Source organism: Mustela putorius, unplaced genomic scaffold (assembly GCF_011764305.1).
Source record: "Mustela putorius furo isolate JIRA1106 unplaced genomic scaffold, ASM1176430v1.1 tig00000250_pilon_pilon_pilon, whole genome shotgun sequence".
In the NCBI taxonomy this organism is placed as follows: Eukaryota; Metazoa; Chordata; class Mammalia; order Carnivora; family Mustelidae; genus Mustela; species Mustela putorius.
Genome location: NW_025421328.1, coordinates 1,328,941 through 1,350,501, shown reverse-complemented (window position 1 = coordinate 1,350,501; position 21,561 = coordinate 1,328,941). Strand labels below are relative to the sequence as shown.

The 21,561-nt window shown below is 38.5% G+C and overlaps 1 protein-coding gene across 1 annotated transcript in view; it reads right to left on the bottom strand.

Moving 5' to 3' along the window:
* The window catches only part of ZC3H12B (zinc finger CCCH-type containing 12B), a 197,094-nt gene that overhangs the window by 13,966 nt on the left and 161,567 nt on the right, over positions 1 to 21,561 (bottom strand). Inside the window, exon 3 of the mRNA XM_004780007.3 lies at positions 12,266 to 12,405. Coding sequence (XP_004780064.1) covers positions 12,266 to 12,405 — 140 coding nt within the window. The remainder of the gene's footprint in view (positions 1 to 12,265; positions 12,406 to 21,561) is intronic.

The window sequence follows — 21,561 nt, the reverse complement described above, 5'->3', positions numbered from 1 at the left end:
TTCCACCCTAAAACAACAGAATACTCATTCTTCTCAAGTGCACATGGAACTTTCTCCAGAATAGACCACATACTGGGTCACAAATCAGGATTCAACTGATACAAAAAAGATTGAGATTATTCTATGCATATTCTCAGACCACAATGCTTTGAAACTGGAACTCAACCAGAAGAAAAAGTTCAGAAGGAATTCAAGCAACTGTAAGCTAAAGGCCACCTGGCTTAAGAATGTTTCGATCAACCAGGAAATCAAAGAAGGACTTAAACAACTCATGGAAACCAATGAGAATGGAGACAATTTGGTCCAAAACCTATGCAATACAGCAAAGGCAGTACTAAGGGGGAAATACATAGCTATCTAAGCCTCCCTCAGAAATATTGAATAATACAGCAGCTGTCTTTACATGTTAAAGAATTGGAGAATCAAGAACAAATTAAGCCAACTCCACACACAAGAAGGGAAATAATGAAAAACAGAGTGAGATCAATGAAATAAAAAAAAAAAAACTAGAGATACATTAAAATGCATGAAAGAAACTACGAGCTGGTTTTTTGAAAGAATCAATAAGATCAATAAACCACCAGCCAGACTAATCCAAAAGAAAAGAGAAAGGACACAAATTAATAAAATTATGAATGAAAGGGGAGACATCATGACTAACACCAACGAAATAGAAACAATCATCAGAAATTCTTACCAACAGTTACATGCCAATAGTTTAAGCAGCCTAGATGAAATGGATGCATTCCTGGAAATCCATAAACTTCCAAGACTGAAACAAGAAGAAATTGACAACCTGAATAGACTAGTAACTAGATTAAAGCAGTAATCAAAAACGTACCCCCAAACAAGAGCCCAGGACCTGATGGATTCCCTGGGGAATTCTATCAAACTTTCAAAGAAGAAATAATACCTATTGTCCTGAAGCTGTTTCAAAAAGTAGAAACAGATGGAAAACTTCCAGACTCTTTCTATGAAACCAGCATTACCCTGATCCCCAAACCAGGCAAAGACCCCACCAAAAAGTAGAATTTCAGACCAATATCTCTAATGAATATGGATGCCAAAATTCTCAACAAGATCTTCACTAATAGGATCCAACAGTACATGAAAAAGATTATCTATCATGACCAGGTAGGATCTATCCCTGGAACGCAAGTGTGGTTCAACATTCACAAAACAATCAATGTGATAGAATAGGCAAGAAAGAAGAACCACATGGTCCTCTCAATGGATGCAGAAAAAACATTAGACAAAATCCAGCATCCATTCCTAATTAAAATGCTTCAAAGTATAGGGATAGAGGGAACATTCCTTAACTTCATAAAATCTATCTATGAAAATTCCACAGTGAATATCATCCTCAATGGGGAAAAGCTGACAGTTTTCCCTTTGAGATCAGGAACACACCAAGGATGGCCACTCTCACCACTCTTCAACATAGTATTAGAAATCCTAGCAATAAGAATCAGACAACAAAGAGACATAAATGGTATTCATATTGTCAATGAAAGGGCACCTAGGTGGCTCAATACATTAAACCTCTGCCTTCAGCTCAGGTCATGATCTCAGGGTCCTGGGATTGAGCCTCATGTCAGGCTCTCTGCTCTGTGTGGAGCCTGTTTCCTCCGCCCTCTCTGCTTGCTTCTCTGTCTACTTGTGATCTCTCTCTGTCAAATAAATTAATAAAATCTTTAAAAAATAAAACAAATTGTCAATGAAGAAGTAAAACTCTCTCTCTTCACAGATTACATGATACTTTGATGTAAAACCCCAAATACTCCACCCTCAATCTACTAGAAGTCAAATAGCAATTCAGTAATGTGAAATCAATGTACATAAATCAGTTACTTTCTTATACATTAACAATGAAAATACAGAAAGGGAAGTTAGAGAATTGATTCCATTTACTATAGCACCAAGAACCATAAGATACCTGGGAGTAAACCTAACCAAAGAGGTAAAGGATCTGTACTCAAGGAACTACAGAACACTCATGAAAGAAATTGAAGAAGACACAAAAAGATGGAAGACCATTCCATGCTCATGGATCAGAAGAATAAACATTGTTAAACTGTCTCTACTGCCTAGAGCAATCTACACTTTCAATGTAATTCTGATCAAAATTTCACCAGCATTTTTCAAAGAGCTGGAACAAGCAATCCTAAAATTTGTATGGAATCAGAAGAGACCCCGAAATACTAAGGAAATGTTCAAAAATAAAAGCAAAATTGGGGGCATCATGTTGTCTTATTTCAAGCCTTACTACAAAACTGTGATCACCAAGACAGAATGGCACTTGCACAAAAGTAGACACATAGACCAGTGGAATAGAGTGGAGAGCCCAGGTATGGACCCTCAACTCTATGGTCAAATACTCTTCGACAAAGCAGGAAAAAAAAATACAGTGGAAAAAAAAAACAGTCTCTTCAATAAATGGCACTGGGAAAATTGGACAGCTGTGTGTAGAAGAATGAAACTTGACCATTCTCTTACATGATACACAAAGATAAACTCGAAATGGACAAAAGACCTCAATGTGAGGCAGGAATCCATCAGAATCCTAGAGGAGAACATAGGCAGTCACCTCTTGGATATGGGCCATAGCAACTTCTTTCAAGATATGTCTCCAAGGCAAAGGAAACAAGTAAAAGTGAACTTCTGGGACTTCATCAAGATCAAGATCAAAGACTTCTGCACAGCAAAGGAAACAGTCAAAAAAAAAATGAAGAGGCAACCCGTGGAATGGGAGAAGATATTCGCAAATGACAGTACAGACAATAGGCTGATATCCAAGATCTATAAGGAACTCCTCAAACTCAACACACACAAAACAATCACATCAAAAAATGGGCAGAAGACATGAACAGACACTTCTCCAAAGAAGACATACAAATGGCTAATAGACACATGAAAAAAATGTTCATCATCACTGGCCATCAGGGAGAGTCAAATCAAAACCATCAAAACCATCAGATACCACCCTACACCAGTTAGAATGGCCAAAATTAACAAGATGGTAAACAACGTGTGTTGGAGAAGATGTGGAGAAAGGGGAACCCTCCTCTTACACTATTGGTGGGAATGCGAGTTGGTACAGCCAATTTGGAAAACAGTGTGGAGATTCCTTAACAAATTGAAAATAGAGCTTCCCAATGACCCTGCAATTGCACTATTGGATATTTACTCCAAAGTTGCAGATGTAGTGAAAAGAAGGGCCATCTGTACCCCAATGCTCATAGTAGCAATGGCCACAGTCGCCAAACTGTGGAAGGAACCAGGATGCCCTTCAATGGACAGATGGATAAAGAAGATATTGTCCATATATGCTATGGAGTATTATGCCTCCATCAGAAAAGATGAAAACCCAAATTGTATCAACATGGACAGGACTGAAAGAGATTATGCTGAGTGAAATAAGTCAAGCAGAGAGAGTCAATTATCATATGGTTTTGCTTATTTGTGAAGCATAAAGGAATAACAAGGAGGACATGGGGAGATGGAGAGGAGAAGTGATTTGGGGCAAATTCGAGGGCAGCCAACCTATGAGAGACAGTGGACTCTGAGAAACAATCTGAGGGTTTTGGAGGGGAGGGAGATGGGGGATTGGGTTAGTCTGGTGGTGGGTATTAAGGAGGGCATGCACTGCATTGAGCACTGGGTGTGGTGCATAAACAATGAATTCTGGAACACTGAAAAGAAATAAAAAAAAATAAAATGAAACTCATGTATTCAGCATATAGATGGGTCTTGTTCTTTTAATCCATTCCACCACTCCACTAAATGGAGCATTTAGTACATTTATATTCAAAGTAAGTATTAATAGTTATGTACTATTGCCACTTTATTACTTGTTTTGTCATTGGTTCAGGAGATTTTCTCTGATCTTTTCTTGTCTTTCATCTCTCCTTTGCACAAAAGGGTCCCCTTTAGTATATCCTGCAGGGCTGCTCTTGTGTTTAGTTTTTGTCTGGGAAACTCTTTTTCTCTCCTTCTGTTATAAATGATAGCCTTGCTAGATAGTGTGTGCTTGGTTGCAGATGTTTCCCATTCAGCATGTTGACTGTATCATTCTCCCTTTTGGCTTGCCAGGTTCCTGCTGAGAAATCTACAACTAGCATTATGGGTGTTACCTTGGAAGTTAAGGACTTTTTTCTTGCTGCTTTTAAGATTTTTTTCCTTATGATTATCATTTGCAAATTTAATTACAATATATCTTGTTGGCCTGATTTCATTGACTTTGATGGAAGATCACTGTCTCCTGGATCTGGATTTCTATTTCCCTTGACAAATTAGGGGAGTTTTTTGCTGTGATACCTGAAATAAATTTTCTGCCCCATTTTTTCTCTCTTCTTCTGGGACTCCTATAATATGAGTTATTACATTTGATAGAGCCAGTGATTTCCCTATGTCTATTCTTTTGTTACATAATTCTTTTTCTCTTTTGTTCAGCTTCATTGTTTTCCATTATTTTGTCTTCTAGGTCACTAAATTGTTCCTCTGCTTATTCTAGTTTGCTCTTCATTGCATCAAGTCTGCATTTAATCTTGTTTATTGGATATATCATCTCTGATTAATTCTTTTTTAACTCTTTTATCTCTATTGTAAGGGTCTCACTGATGTCTTACATTTTTTTCTCAAACTCACTAAGTATCCTTATGATTGTTACCTTAAATTCTCCATCAGGCATGTTACTTATCTCTCTTTTGCTTAGATTCCTGACTGTGGCCTTGTCTTGTTCTTTCATTGAATATAAACTCTTCCTTCTTGGCTTTTTTTCTAAGTTTCTTCCTTTTTCTGTGTTTTTGAAAAGCTGATTATGTTTCCTGCTTCTGAAAGTAATGGCCTTATGAAAAAGAGGTCATGTAGTCCCCTGAGCCTGGCACTTCAGGATTATCTCTGGTGTGTGCTCTGCTATTGTGATTTGGCTGCTCTGTCCTTCAGGCCAGTCTTCTGCAGAGGCTTTCCTGGCCAGCTGTGGGCAGTGCTTGGTCCCTGGCCTGAATGTTGTGAGTTTTATGTTGGTACACTCTGGTGTGCTTCTAAGGTGCAACCTGCCACCAACTCCACAAGAACTGAGGACTTAAAGAACTCTGTCATCAGGGAATGTGGTGTGGGCAGGGGTTTGTTCTGTTCTTCTGGGGGAGGGGTCTTTTGTGCTGGGACTGAATCTTGCTTGACATGAAAGGCTGTCCCATCAGAGCTCAAGGGAACTGGGCTTGGCATATGCAAGTTAGCCATCCAGTGTCCATGATGAGCTGCTTTTTGCAAGTGGCTCAAGTTTATGCTATGGGCCAGGGGAGAGAAATAGTGCTAGCCATGTTATTTTTCCCAGAGAGGGATCTCTGTGAATGCTGCCTCTCAGAGAAGTACTCCCAGCATAGCAAATAATCTTTGCCCTAAGTACCCCAGGCATTTTTCAGATGGCTGTTGCCATACTGTCTATCCCAAGGTTATTTGCTTGCTCTCTCCATGAATAGCACGGTGCCCTCCTGGCTCTATCTCAGGCAAGTCTTCTAACCTTTTAATCTCCAGGCTTCAGAGAATTGTGTGGGCAGGGGCTTGTGCTGGTCATCTGGGGTAGGGACCTGCCACTCCATTTTCTTTAGGCTATCCAATTTGTTGTCATATATTTTTTTTGATAATATTCTCTTTTTCTGGATTTCTGTTGTTTTGATTGATATTTCTCCTCTTTCATTTTTAAGTTTATTTATTTGAGTCATTTCTATTTGTTTTTTGATCAGTCTGGCTAGAGGTTTATGAATTTTTTTTAATCTTTTCAAATAACCAGGCCTGGTCTCATCGGTCTCTTCTATTTTTGTTTGTTTTACTTTTTGTTTGTTTGTTCATTTTTAGTTTCTGTATCATTTATTTGTGCTCTAATATTTATTATTTCCTTCCTTTTGCTGCTTTAGGGGTTGAACTTGTTCGTTTTTCTAGATCTTTTCTAGATCTATATCTACACCTTGATCCTTTAGGGGTAAGGTTAAGTTTTTTTATTTGAGATTTTTCTGGTTTCTTGAGGTATGTCTGTAAACTTCCCTTTTAGAACTGCTTTTGCTGCATTCCACAGAATTTGGACCATTGTGCTTTCATTTTCATTTGTTTCCATGTACTTACAGATATCTTTTTGATTTCTTGCTTAACCCATTCACTGTTTAGTAGCATGTTATTTAATTTCCATGTATTTGTGTTCTTTCCATTTTTTTTTCTTTTGGTTGATTTCTAGTTTCATAGTGTTATGGTGGAAAAAGATGTATGGTATGATTTTGATCTTTTCAATTGCTGTGACTTGTTTTGTGCCCTAATATGTGATCTGTTCTAGAAAATGTTCCATATGCACCTGAAAAGAATGTGTGTTCTGGGGGCACCTGGGTGGCTCAGTGGGTTAAGCTGCTGCCTTCGGCTCAGGTCATGATCTCAGGGTCCTGGGATTGAGTCCCGCATCCGGCTCTCTGCTCAGCAGGGAGCCTGCTTCCCTCTCTCTCTCTCTCTGGCTGCCTCTCTGTCTACTTGTGATTTCTCTCTGTCAAATTAATAAATTAAAAAAATATTAAAAAAAAAAAGAATGTGTGTTCTGCTGTTTTCGGATGGGATGTTCTAACTATATATGCTAAATCCACTTGGCCCAACGTGTCATCAAAGCTATTGTTTCCTAATTGATTTTCTTATTTTGGATCTTCCTGTTGATGTAAGTGGGATGTTAAAGTCCCCTACTCTTATTTTATTACTGTTGATTAGTTCATGTTTATTATTAACTATTTTATGTATTTAGTTCTTCCATGTTGAGTACTTAAATATTTATACTTGTTAAGTCTTCTTGTTTCATTGTCCCCTTAATTATCATATAGTGTCCTTTTTTGTCTCCTTACTGTCTTTGTTTTAAAATCTGTTTTTTCTGATATAAGTATTGATATTTCAGCTTTTTTTTTTAATATCCATTTTGCATGATAGATGTTTATCCATCCCTCACTTTCAATCTTCAGGTGTCTTTAGGTCTAAAATGAGTTTCAAGCAAGTAGCATAGAGATGTGTCTTGGGTTTTTTTTTTTTCTTTTTATCTATTCTGTCACCCTATGTCGTTTAATTGGAGCATGTATTCCATTTACATTCAAAGTAATTATTGATAGATAAATATTTATTGCCATTTTAATGTTCTTTGTGGTTGTTACTGATGTTTTCTTGTGATCCTTTCTTCTCTTATTCTCTTTCATTGTTTGTTTTCCTTAATGATACATTTGGTTTTCTTTCTCTTTATTCTTTGCATCTATTAGTGGTTTTTGACTTGTGGTTATCATTATGTTTGTATGTAATATCTTCTGTATATAGCAGTCTATATTAAGTTGATGGTCATTTGAACCCATTCTTTTACTCCTCTCCTTCCAACATTTTAGGTATATATTATCATAACTTATTTTGTGAGTTCCTTGACTGATTTTTTAATAGAAATAATTATTTTACTTCTTTTGTGTTTTCCTACTTTCATATTGTTACCTTTGGTCTTTCCTTTGCATTGAAAGTGTTCCCTTTAATATTTGTTGCAAGGCTAGTTCAGTGGTCATGAGCTCCTTTAGTTTTTATTTGTCTGGGAAACTCTTTATCTCTCCTATTCTGAATGCTAGTTTAACTGGGTGGAGTATTCTCCACTGCAGATGTTTCCTATTCAGCAATGTGAATATATTGTGCCACTCTCTTGTGGTTTGCAAAGTTTCTGCTGAAAAATCCACTGATAGCCTTATGGGACTTCTCTTATACATAACTATCTCTTTTGCTTTTCTGCTTTAAATTTTTTTTTTCTCTATCACTGCATTTTGCCATAAGGAAGATGTGGTCCATATACACTATGGAGTATTATGACTCCATAAGAAAGGACGAATACCCAACTGGTGTGGGTATTTTGTTGATTTTGCTCAGGTTTCTATGTGCCTCCTGCATCTGGATATCTGTTTCCTTTCCCAGATTAGGAATGTTTTCAGCTATTATTTCTTTAAATAATTTTTCTGCCCACATTTTTCTCTCTTCTCCTTCTGTGACCCATAAAATGCAAACATTACTTTGATTAATGGAGTCACTGAATTTTCTAAGTCTATTCTCATTATGCAGTATTTGTCTCTCATACATTCAGTGTGATTGTTTTCTACTACTCTAAACTCCAGGTCACTAATACATTCCTCTGCTTCTTGTTTCCTACTGTTTATGCCAAATATTTCATTTTTTAATGTTCTTTTTTTATATTTCTTTTTTAAAATTAATTTATTTTCAGCATAACAGTATTCATTATTGTTTCACCACACCCAGTGCTCCATGTAATCCATGCCCTCTATAATATCCACCACCCGGTACCCCAACCTCCCACGCCCCCGCCACTTCAAACCCCTCAGATTGTTTTTCAGAGTCCATAGTCTCTCATGATTCACCTCCCCTTCCAATTTCCCCCAACCCCCTTCTCCTCTCTAACTCTCCATGTCCTCCATGCTATTTGTTATGCTCCACAAATAAGTGAAACCATATGATAATTGACTCTCTTTGCTTGACTTCTTTCACTCAACATAATCTCTTACAGTCCCGTCCATGTTGCTACAAAAGTTGGGTATTCGTCCTTTCTGATGGAAGCATAATACTCCATAGTGTATATGGACCACATCTTCCTTATCCATTTGTCCGTTGAAGGGCATCTTGGTTCTTTCCATAGTTTTGCTGCTATAAACATTGGGGTACAGATGGCCCTTCTTTTTACTACATCTGTATCTTTGGGGTAAATACCCAGGAGTGCAATGGCAGGGTCTTAGGGAAGTTCTATTTTTAATTTATTGAGGAATCTCCACACTGTTCTCCAAAGAGGCTGCACCAACTTGCATGCCCACCAACAGTGTAAGAGGGTTCCCCTTTCTCCACATTCCCTCCAACACATGTTGTTTCCTATCTTGTTAATTTTGGCCATTCTAACTGGTGTAAGGTGTTATCTCAATGTGGTTTTAATTTGAATCTCCCTGAGGGCTAGTGATGATGAACATTTTTTCATGTGTCTGATAGCCATTTGTATGTCTTGATTGGAGAAGTGTCTGTTCATATCTTCTGCCCATTTTTTGATATGCTTGTCTGTTTTGTGTGTGTTGAGTTTAAGGAGTTCATTATAGATCCTGGATATCAACCTTTTGTCTGTTCTGTCATTTGCAAATATCTTCTCCCATTCCGTGGGTTGCCTCTTTGTTTTTTTTTTTTTTTTTTTTTTTGACTGTTTCCTTTGCTGTGCAGAAGCTTTTGATTTTGATGAAGTCCCAAAAGTTTATTTTCGCTTTTATTTCCTTTGCCTTTGGAGACATATCTTGAAAGAAGTTGCTGTGGCTGATTTCGAAGAGGTTATTGCCTATGTTCTCCTCTAAGATTCTGATGGATTCCTGTCTCACATTCAGGTCTTTTATCCATTTCGAGTTTATCTTTGTGTACAGTGTAAGACAATGGTCGAGTTTCATTCTACTACATATAGTTGCCCAGTTTTCCCAGCACCATTTATTGAAGAGACTGTCTTTTTTCCACTGTATATTTTTTCCTGTTTTGTTGAAGATTATTTGACCATAGAGTTGAGGGTACATATCTGGGCTCTTTACTCTGTTCCACTGATCTATGTATCTGTTTTGATGCCAGTACCATGCTGTTTTGGTGATCACAGCTTTGTAGTAAAGCTTGAAATCAGGGAACTTGATGACCCAGTTTTAATTTTGTTTTTCAACATTTCCTTAGCAAATCGGGGTCTCTTCTGATTCCATACAAATTTTGGATTATTTGCTCCAGCTCTTTGAAGAATACCGGTGGAATTTTGATCGAATGGCATTAAAAGTATAGATTGCTCTAGGCAGTATAAATATTTTAACAATGTTTATTCTTCCGATCCAAGAGCATAGAATGGTCTTCCATCTTTTTGTGTCTTCTTCAATTTCTTTCATGAGTGTTCTGTAGTTCCTCAAGTACCGATCCTTTACCTCTTTGGTTAGGTTTATTCCCAGGTATCTATGGTTCTTGGTGCTATAGTAAATGGAATCGATTCTCTAATTTCCCTTTCTGTATTTTCATTGTTAGAGTATAAGAAAGCCATTGATTTCTGCATAATTTCATTTATTGAGTTCTTCGTCTCTGATTGGTTCTTTTTTTAAAATCTCTTTGTTAAAGGTCTCACTGATATTGTCCACTCTTGTGTCAAGTCCAGTGCACACTTTTATGAACATTGCTTTAAATTCTCTATCAGGTATACTACTTATTTCTGTTTTGCTTAGTGATTTTCTCCTATTCTTTCATTTGGGACAAATTTGTCTGTCTCCTCATTTTGTTTACCTGTTCCTTTGTGTTAGAAAAGTCAGCTCTGCTCTCTGCTCCTGAAAGTAGTGGCTTTATAAAGAGGAGATCCTGTAGTGTCCAGCACTGATATTCATCTGATATTCATCAGAACCTGGCACTTCATGGGATTTTCCCATGTGTGTTGTTTGCATCTGGCTATTGTGTTTGAGTAGCTTTCCCTTTCAGTCTAAGCTTCTGCACTGATTCTGTGCCTGCTGTGGGCTGTGCTTGCTCTTTGTGGTGTTAGTGAGACCCAGGTAGGCCATCCCTGAGGGGATGAGACTGTACAAGGGTTCAGGGTTAGGTAGCAGTGTTAGCAAAATTTTTAGTGAGTTACTAGTCCTAGGTCAGATCCCTCAAAGTACATTTGTGACCAAAGGCATAGCACGTGTTAGTGGCAGTGGCTGGGAGCTGGGCATGTGGCCGAGGTGGTAGAAAGGAACACCTGCTGGCTGTGCAATCAGCGGCTGAAAGTCAAGGTGGCTGGTGTCATGTGGGCAGGGCATATGTGACATTATTAAAATGTGTACTTACCTAAGCCAGTTTCTCAAAGTGTGATGACAGGGTTGCAGCACACAACTGTGGCAGCAGCCAGAGGTGTTTGCCATCCATGTGTGCAGTGACCAGGTACTGATTGTGGTGTTTGAGGCACAGGATATATGTGCACATGGCTGACTTGGTGGGGCACCTGTGGCATTAACAAAATTTGCACTAAGCCTAGGGCCAAGGCCAGAAGACTTAGGAAAAGCAAGTCCTCAAGAGAACTCCTGGGCAGGGCACACTGCTAGGAGGTTAGGTAACAAGTGTCTTTGCAGTACAGCCTCCTGTAGGTGGTTCTGTTTATGTTGGAGGGTGGGGAATGAAAATGGTGACTGTCAGTTCCTTTGCTCCCAGAGATGTCCCCCAACATTCTCCAAAATCAGTATAGACAAATCTTCCTCCTGTTTTGTAAGATGTTGCTTCTATATTGCCTCTCCTTGGGCTGATGTCTCTTTAAGGATGGAGACCCAGCTATCACTTGCCCTCCCAGCTCACCCATTGCTGGCTGAGTCAGTGGACTTTTAAAGCTTTAGGCTCAAAGTCTTGCTGGTTATATAAACTCACAGAATTCAGCCCCTCTGATATTCAAAGACAGACATTATGGGGATTTGTTTTCCCTGTGTGGGCTCCCTGGTGCTTTTCCCTCTCTGCAACCATAATTCCCTCCCTCTTTCAGGCTGCTCCAGACTAAACTACCATTTCTGCCCTTCCTAACCTCTCTGATGTGGCTTCTTCTCTACATTTAATTATGGAGTTGTTCTGCCAGTCTTCAGATCACTTTTGTTTATTGACATGAATGTGAGTGATATCTAGTTGCAAACATGGCATGGGGTGAGCTTAGGGTCCTCTTACTATGACATCTTGCCTGTGCTTCAAAACATCTTTGTAGGATCCTAAATGTATCATGGCCATGGGCAATGGGCCTGCTGTGTTTCATGGATAAGTTGGTTCTGACTGTAATGGGACTTTTCTCTATATATATTTTACGTTATATTTTGCAAATCTCATAATCACTCCTCTGGTACAGAATGTGATCCATTTTCTATCATGGTTTCTTTATTCTTTTGGAAAACACAGTCACACTCATAACCATGTTCATCCCCCTTTAGTCTGAAGTATATTGTCAAATAGAAAGCACTCCTTTGTTTTTCAACAGCTTGCTTTATTACTTGCTAAATTGAAGTTGTCTCAATTTAACTGTCATATGCCACAGCATAATAATGGTTTTATTTGGATTAGGAAAAATAATGTTTAAAAATCTACTTAATACAAGACATTTTAAGATACTTAATAAACTTAGAAAAATAATTATGTTGGGACAATCAACCTCTCCCTAAACTATCTTGTTAGCTTTTCCTCTGGATGAGAAGAAATGTCCTATTTGAAATAGTACCTGTAATTGGTGCATCAGGGCGGGATTGCTCTTTTCTCCATGCAGGCACAAATACAGTAATATCTTTATGGCCTTTGTCTAGAAACCAGTCCACAGCAAGTTGTATTCCTCTGCAGGAGAACTCTTCTTTATTCCCATGGCTTTAGGAAGATAGAGAATGAAAGGGTAAAGGATCAACAATAGGTAGCAAAGAAATACCCCAAACAGTCTTTTTCTTAGTACCAAGACATTAACAATAGACATTTTATTTCTTGATGATGTCAAAATGAATTTTCACTTTTTTAAGGATTTTATTTATTTATTTGACACAGAAAGAGAGCACAAACAGGGGAAGCAGCAGGAGGGGGAGAGGGAGAAGCAGGCTCCTCACTGAGCAGTGAGTCTGATGCCAGGTTCAATCCCAGGACCCTGGAATCATGACTTAAGCTGAAGGCAGACACTGAACTGACTGAGCCACCCAGGTGCCCAAAAATGCATTTTTAAAACAATAAACGAATCTCTTTTTTTACTCAATCATTATAAATATTTCCACTATTATTACACCTTTTTTTTAAGGCCACAGATGGTTAATAACAATTCCCAATTTATAGCAAACCTGATGAGTATTTCCTGCCACTGCTTCAATTTTCTCTCTTCTCTTTCTACATATATTACCACTTTATTTTAGAATATTCAGATATTCACAACAGATGAGCAAAGAAGAGGTGTCACCAGAGGTTTAGATAATTTATATGGAGGATTAGTTGGAGATAAGTTTTAAGCACATATATTAAATTTAAAAAATGATATTGACAGCAGAAAAGAGATGTGTAAATTCTGACTAAAAATAGTTATCACATTTAATTAAATATAATTTGCCAATAAAAATCACATTATTTTAAAATTTTAGGATGTGGGAAATGCTCACAATATAATGCTAAAAGAAAAAGGGATACAGACTCTATATAATGTAATCCCAATTTTGTGGAAGAAAGTCTATATATAAATTTAGAAAAAATGCTAAGAAATAGATACATCAAAATATTAATAAGAGAATTATTCTATGTGAGAGGATTATAAGTGATTTATTTTCTTTATTCGAAAATTTCTTCAAAATATTAAGTATTGCTTTTATAATTAGAATATGATGTAAAAAGAGAAGACATTTTATCTTTATTATTTCTAGACATAAGCATTGTAAAAACTTGAAAATCAAACAGAAATTTGATTGAAAATTTGAAGAGGGAAAATTAGCAAATGAATTGGGGAGAGATATATTTATTGCCATCAGATTAAGAAGTTACAGAGAGTGTACTAAATTTGTGCCTAGTTTGCATGTGAGAATTCCAACCTCTTAGCACATAGTTTGGTATTCTAACATAAATATAAACCACACTAAATTACAGTTATTAAACAGTTTGGATGATAAATTGGCATACATTACATGTACCAATTCTAGTATAATAAAGTGGATATTGCCTGTCAAGGCTGATTAGAAAGCTAATTAAGACAATATGAAGCTCGGGGTGCCTGGGTGGCTCAGTGGGTTAGGCCACTGCCTTTGGCTCAGGTCATGATCTTAGGGTCCAGGGATTGAGCCCCGCATCAGGCTCTCTGCTCAGCAGGGAGCCTGCTTCCTCCTCTCTCTCTACCTGCCTCTCTGCCTGCTTGTGATCTCTCTCTGTCAAAAAATAAATAAATCTTAAAAAAAAAAGACAATATGAAGCTAATGATGACAATATAATGGGCCCTCTTTCTTTAGAACTCTTACCTTCTCACTAGTACTCAACTACAAGAGAAATTAGCTCCAATTGTGTTGGTCCCTTTGAGTGAATTAATACATAATCTCAGAGGCCCCATTAATACATATACTGCAAGACTTCCCAGTGTCTTAATCACTCTTGAGGCACATGACCAAAAAATATTCAGTATTTTCCTAACTTTTCTAAACACATGTTAATCATGTCTAAGTGTCCAGTAATTCCCATAAAGCAATTACAGTACATTACTAAAAGTCAAAGCACTTAAGAAAAAAAAAAGGACCATAACCAGTAAGGAGATTGAAACAGTCATTAAAAATCTCCAAACAAACAAAAGCCCAGGGCCAGACAGCTTCCCGGGGGAATTCTACCAAACATTTAAAGAAGAACTAATTCCTATTCTCCTGAAACTGTTCCAAAAAATAGAAATGGAAGGAAAACTTCCAAACTCATTTTATGAGGCCAGCATCACCTTGATCCCAAAACCAAACAAGGATCCCACCAAAAAAGAGAGCTATAGACCGATATCCTTGATGAACACAGATGCGAAAATACTCAACAAAATACTAGCCAATAGGATTCAACAGTACATTAAAAAGATTATTCACCAAGACCAAGTGGGATTTATTCCAGGGCTGCAAGGTTGGTTCAACATCCGCAATTCAGTCAATGTGATACAACACATCAATAAAAGAAAGAACAAGAACCATATGATACTCTCAATAGATGCTGAAAAAGCATTTGACAAAGTACAGCATCCCTTCCTGATCAAAACTCTTCAAAGTGTAGGGATAGAGGGCACATACCTCAATATCATCAAAGCCATCTATGAAAAACCCACCGCAAATATCATTCTCAATGGAGAAAAACTGAAAGGGTTTCCGCTAAGGTCAGGAACACGGCAGGGATGTCCTTATCACCACTGCTATTCAACATAGTACTAGAGGTCCTAGCCTCAGCAATCAGACAACAAAAGGAAATTAAAGGCATCCAAATCGGCAAAGAAGAAGTCAAATTATCACTCTTTGCAGATGATATGATACTATATATGGAAAACCCAAAAGACTCCACTCCAAAACTGCTAGAACTTATACAGGAATTCAGTAAAGTGTCAGGATATAAAATCAATGCACAGAAATCAGTTGCATTTCTCTACACCAACAGCAAGACAGAAGAAAGAGAAATTAAGGAGTCAATCCCATTTACAATTGCATCCAAAACCATAAGATACCTAGGAATAAACCTAACCAAAGAGACACAGAATCTATACTCAGAAAACTATAAAGTACTCATGAAAGAAATTGAGGAAGACACAAAGAAATGGAAAAATGTTCCATGCTCTTGGATTGGAAGAATAAATATTGTGAAAATGTCTATGCTACCTAAAGCAATCTACACATTTAATGCAATTCCTATCAATGTACCATCCATCTTTTTCAAAGAAATGGAACAAATAATTCTAAAATTTATATGGAACCAGAAAAGACCTCGAATAGCCAAAGAAATATTGAAAAAGAAAGCCAAAATTTGTGGCATCACAATCCTGGACTTCGAGCTCTATTACAAAGCTGTCATCATCAAGACAGCATGGTACTGGCACAAAAACAGACACATAGATCAATGGAACAGAATAGAGAGCCCAGAAATCGACCCTCAACTCTATGGCCAACTAATCCTCGACAAAGCAGGAAAGAATGTCCAATGGAAAAAAGACAGCCTCTTCAATAAATGGTGCTGGGAAAATTGGACAGCCACATGCAGAAAAATGAAATTGGACCATTTCCTTACACCACACACAAAAATAGACTCAAAATGGATGAAGGACCTCAATGTGCAAAAGGAATCCATCAAAATCCTTGAGGAGAACACAGGCAGCAACCTCTTCGACCTCTGCCGCAGCAACATCTTCCTAGGAACAACGCAAAAGGCAAGGGAAGCAAGGGAAAAAATGAACTATTGGGATTTCATCAAGATCAAAAGCTTTTGCACAGCAAAGGAAACAGTTAACAAAATCAAAAGACAACTGACAGAATGGGAGAAGATATTTGCAAATGACATATCAGATAAAGGACTAGTGTCCAGAATCTATAAAGAACTTAGCAAACTCAACACCCAAAGAACAAATAATCCAATCAAGAAATGGGCAGAGGACATGAACAGACATTTCTGCAAAGAAGACATCCAGATGGCCAACAGACACATGAAAAAGTGCTCCATATCACTCGGCATCAGGGAAATACAAATCAAAACCACAATGCGATATCACCTCACACCAGTCAGAATGGCTAAAATCAACAAGTCAGGAAATGACAGATGCTGGCGAGGATGCGGAGAAAGGGGACCCCTCCTACACTGTTGGTGGGAATGCAAGCTGGTGCAGCCACTCTGGAAAACAGCATGGAGGTTCCTCAAAATGTTGAAAATAGAACTGCCCTATGACCCAGCAATTGCACTATTGGGTATTTACCCTAAAGATACAAACGTAGTGATCCAAAGGGGCACGTGCACCCGAATGTTTATAGCAGCAATGTCCACAATAGCCAAACTATGGAAAGAACCTAGATGTCCATCAACAGATGAATGGATCAAGAAGTTGTGGTATATATACACAATGGAATACTATGCAGCCATCAAAAGAAATGAAATCTTGCCATTTGCCACAACATGGATGGAACTAGAGCGTATCATGCTTAGCAAAATAAGTCAAGCAGAGAAAGACAACTATCATATGATCTCCCTGATATGAGGAAGTGGTGATGCAACATGGGGGCTTAAGTGGGTAGGAGAAGAATCAATAAAACAAGGTGGGATTGGGAGGGAGACAAACCATAAGTGACTCTTAATCTCACAAAACAAACTGAGGGTTGCTGGGGGGAGGGGGTTTGGGAGAAGGGGGTGGGATTATGGACATTGGGGAGGGTATGTGCTTTGGTGAGTGCTGTGAAGTGTGTAAACCTGGTGATTCACAGACCTGTACCCCTGGGGATAAAAATATATGTTTATAAAAAATAAAAAATAAATTAAAAAAAGAAAAAATTACAATAAAATAAGTTATGGAAGAAAAAAAAAGAAAAAAAAGGAAAGGAAATATATTTAACTGCCAACAAACTCCAAGGTAGCCTTAGAAACAGCTACCATGCTGATTGCTTCTAAAAATTTGAACAATGGGTAAATTGGGACAGCCAATTAACTCTTAAAGAGTTAATATTGGATAAAGCCAGCATGAAACAGACAGGTAGGGAAGATGCCCAGGTGTTAGTTTGCCCACTGCTATAGTGCTGGTAAGTATGAGAATAATATGAACTCAGGAAAAATAACCAGAATTGCCAATAGAGGGGGAATTTGGAGGAAAGGGATAGGATTTCATTTCACATGACTTGGCAGTGCTATAAAGTGTGTCCTTCCAAACACAGTCTAAAACCGTAAACAAGTGAGACCATAAATAATTGAGACAGAGAAAGACAAGTACTATATAATTTTATTTATATGTGGAATCTAAAAAACAAAACAAAACAAAAATAAACAAAGCAGAAATAAGCCCATAAATACCAAGAGCAAATTGGTGGTTGTTAGAGGGGAGAGTGGGCAAAATGGGTGAAGGGAAGTGGAAAATACAAGCCCTTCAGTTATGAAAAAAATAAGTCATGGGGATGAAATGCATAGCATAGGGAATATAGTCAGTGGTATTGTGCTAACATTGTATGGAGACAGATGGTAACTACACTTGCAGTGAGAATATAGTTGTCCAGACACTATATTGTACACCTAAAACTAATGTAACATTGTCTTTCAACAAGATTTTAATAAATAAAAATAAATAAAATATTTTCCACTATGAAAATATTTTTCACTATAAAATATTTTTCACTATGTTATTATGTGACAACATACTAAACAACCTAGAATAAATGGCTAAATTCCTAGAGACAGTGTCTTGTCCAAGATGACTACATAGGAAGACCCTGAACTTACCTCCTTCAGGGAACATACCAAATTACACTGATTTATAGAACAATTCCTCTTGAAGAAGGACTTAGGGCTGACTGAACTGCCTCTACACAACAAAAGATATAATGGCCAAAGAGAAAAAAGAGATGAACACATTGTAATAAAGGGAACTCCCTCTCCTGACACTGCAAATAGCATTGAAAAGTGATAGTACTAAGGTACGAGGAACAGAGTCCTCCGTCCTTGGGCACAGGGAAAACACACACACACACGCAAACTGGTTTAAAAAAGCAACTACCATATATAAAAGATACAGCACTAGAACTCGGCCAAATGATGGAAGAGCTGCTCCAGGTCAGAAAAACTGGAGAAATGCATGGTTTAGTTCACTCCACCTTGAAAGTGCAAAATGAAGCAACATCCTGATGCATAGCTAGCTTGCCGCCTCAGTGATCCCTTGGTCCACAAGCCTACACCAGCCCTGGTAGCTTTGGGGCACAAAAGAAAGGTGTAATTTCAAAGGCCAAAGGAGCTGAAAGAATTCTAAGTCAGAAGCACTGGAGAACGTTTGGGTTTATGCTCTCCCTCCATGTTAAAAGAACAGGTAAGAGCAGGGTCTGGTTTCTATAGCTGGCTTGCTGCCTCAGAAAACCCTAGTTAGAAGCCCTGGGCCCATATCAACCATAGCCAGCCCCCCCAAGTGGCCACAGGTGCAAAGCACACCAGAACATTCCAGGCCCACATCACTTTGGATCCACTTTAGCTTCAGCTATCCTGACAATATACCTTCTGTGCATAGAGCTCCAGGTCCTCCCAGCTTGCACCCACTTTACTTTTAGCTATTCTGTCAGGGTATCTTTGTGTATGGACCACAGGAACCTCCTGGGCTTTGTACCACCTCAGTGCCAACCACTCCACTAGTATATCCTCTGCACAGACCATTCCAGGACACCCTGGCTTGCATACATTTAAGCTTCAGCTGTACTTCAGGTTGCATTATTCACAAAAAGCCCTAGGATCTCCCAGCCTACATCCACTTCAGCTTTAGTTGTACTGCCTGGGTACTTGCTGCATGGAGAGCCATGGGAACTCCCAGGCCACATGTCACCTCAGCTCTAGGATCCCTCCAGGACACCATCTATGGGGAGAGCACTGGGACACCCTAGTTTACACCTACTTTAGCCTTAGCTGTCTTGCCAGGACACCCAATGCATGAAGAACCCAGGGGCTGCACTGATCAACATGCTCTGCACCCACTTCAACTTTAGCTGCCCTTCCAAGGTGCTAATAATGTGGAGGGCCCCAGAACCTCCAGCCCATACCAGCCACAGCTTCACCCAACCAGAAAAGTCACTAAACACACATATACTACAAAGGGGATGTATACTCATATACTGAAGCCCTGCAAAACTCTCTGGTCAAAAGATGTGGTGTGGGCAAGGGTTTCTGCTGGTCCTCTGGGGAGGGAGTATTATGTGTTGGGCCTGAGGCAAGCTTGACATGTATACACATATACTACACAAGGAGATTCCTTTACATTTAAGAGAAGTAGCTGTTCTGCTTAATCCATAAAAACAAACACAGAGAGTCAAGCAAAATGGTAGAGTCAGAGTAATATGCTTTAAAAGAAAAAGTAAGACAAAACTTCAGAAAAATAACTAAATGAAATGGAGATAAGCAATATGTCTGATAAGGAATTTAAATTAATGATTGCAAAGATGCTCACCAGGCTGGAAAGAAAAGTAGAAGAACTCAGCGAGACTTGGCAGGCTCCTCCCCCAGAAGAACAGCAAAAAGCCTTGCCCACATCACATCTCTGAATACTGGAGTTTTTGGATAATTGAATTTAAATTAAAAAAATATAAAGACTGTAGTTTTGAAGGTCAGCATGATTGGCTGGGAGAGAGCCTGGAAGGCCCTGCACTGCTCCTGGTGAAAAGATAGACAAAAAACCTGGAAGCAAGTGATCTGAAAAAAGCTGGGACACAAGAGATTATTCACTCTTCTCAGAGTGCTTCCTTGAGAGGCAGTGTTCAGAGATGCCTCTCCAGGGACAGCAGAGATGGCTGGTGCCATTTCTCACACTTGAATACTCACAATAAACACAGAGCTACCTGTGGGAAGCAGCAAAATGCCAACACAAACTGCCTAACGTACTTATCCCAAGTTCCATACCCCTTTGCTCTGGGCAGACCACCCTTCTCAGTCAAGCTTGCCTCAGGCCCAGTACATAAGACTCCCTCCCCAGAGGACCAGCAGAAAACCTTGCCCACACGACATCTTTTGACCAGAGAGTTTTGCAGGGCTTCAGTTCTAGAGAAAGCAGTATCCATTTTCATTTAACAAGCAGATGAGAGCACACCTAGTTAAAACTCACAACATTCTGGCCAAAGATCAAACACTATCCACAGCAAGTAAGGAAAGCCTCTGCAGACAACTGATCCATTGGATAGAAAAGCCAAAACATGATAGCAGAGCAAATGCTGCACACACCAGAGACACTGCCTGAAGTGCCAGGCCCTGGGCACTATATGACTTCTTTTTCATAAAGCCATTACTCTTAAGAGCAAGAAACATAACTGGTTTTTCTACCACATAAAGGAAGGCAGAAACTTTTATTTATTTATTTAATTCTTTTTTTGAATTTAAGGTTTTATTTTTGCTAGAAGACTTTTTACAGAATTAAGGAGTAGGGACCCTGTAGTTAAGTTAGAATTAATGAATAAAAATTATAACTTTTCAGAGTTAATTTTACAAAGGTATTTTGCAGACAAATAAATCTCATGTTATGTTATCCCTAATAATATTTAAAATAACTTAACTCCTTTTAAAAAATGCAAACAAAGGCAGTACATAGGCAGTAATCTCTTCGATATCAGCCACAGCAACTTCTTTCAAGATATGTCTCCAAAGGCAAAGGAAATAAAAGCGAAAATAAACTTTTGGGACTTCATCAAAATCAAAAGCTTCTGCACAGCAAAAGAAACAGTCAAAAAAACAAAACAAAACAAAACAAAACAAAGAGGCAACCCACGGAATGGGAGAAGATATTTGCAAATGACAGTACAGACAAAAGGTTGATATCCAGGATCTATAATGAACTCCTTAAACTCAACACACACAAAACAGACAAGCATATCAAAAAATGGACAGAAGATATGAACAGACACTTCTCCAATCAAGACATACAAATGGCTATCAGACACATGAAAAAATGTTCATCATCACTAGCCCTCAGGGAGATTCGAATTAAAACCATATTGAGATATCACCTTACACCAGTTAGAATGGCCAAAATTAACAAGATAGGAAACAACATGTGTTGGAGGGGATGTGGAGAAAAGGGAACCCTCTTACACTGTTGGTGGGAATGCAAGTTGGTGCAGCCTCTTTGGAGAACAGTGTGGAGATTCCTCAATAAATTAAAAATAGAACTTCCCTAAGACCCTGCAATTGCACTCCTGGGTATTTACCCCAAAGATACATATGTAGTGAAAAGAAGGGCCATCTGTACCCCAATGTTTATAGCACCAATGGCCATGGAAAGAACCAAGATGCCCTTCAATGGATGAATGGATAAGGAAGATGTGGTCCATATACACTATGGAG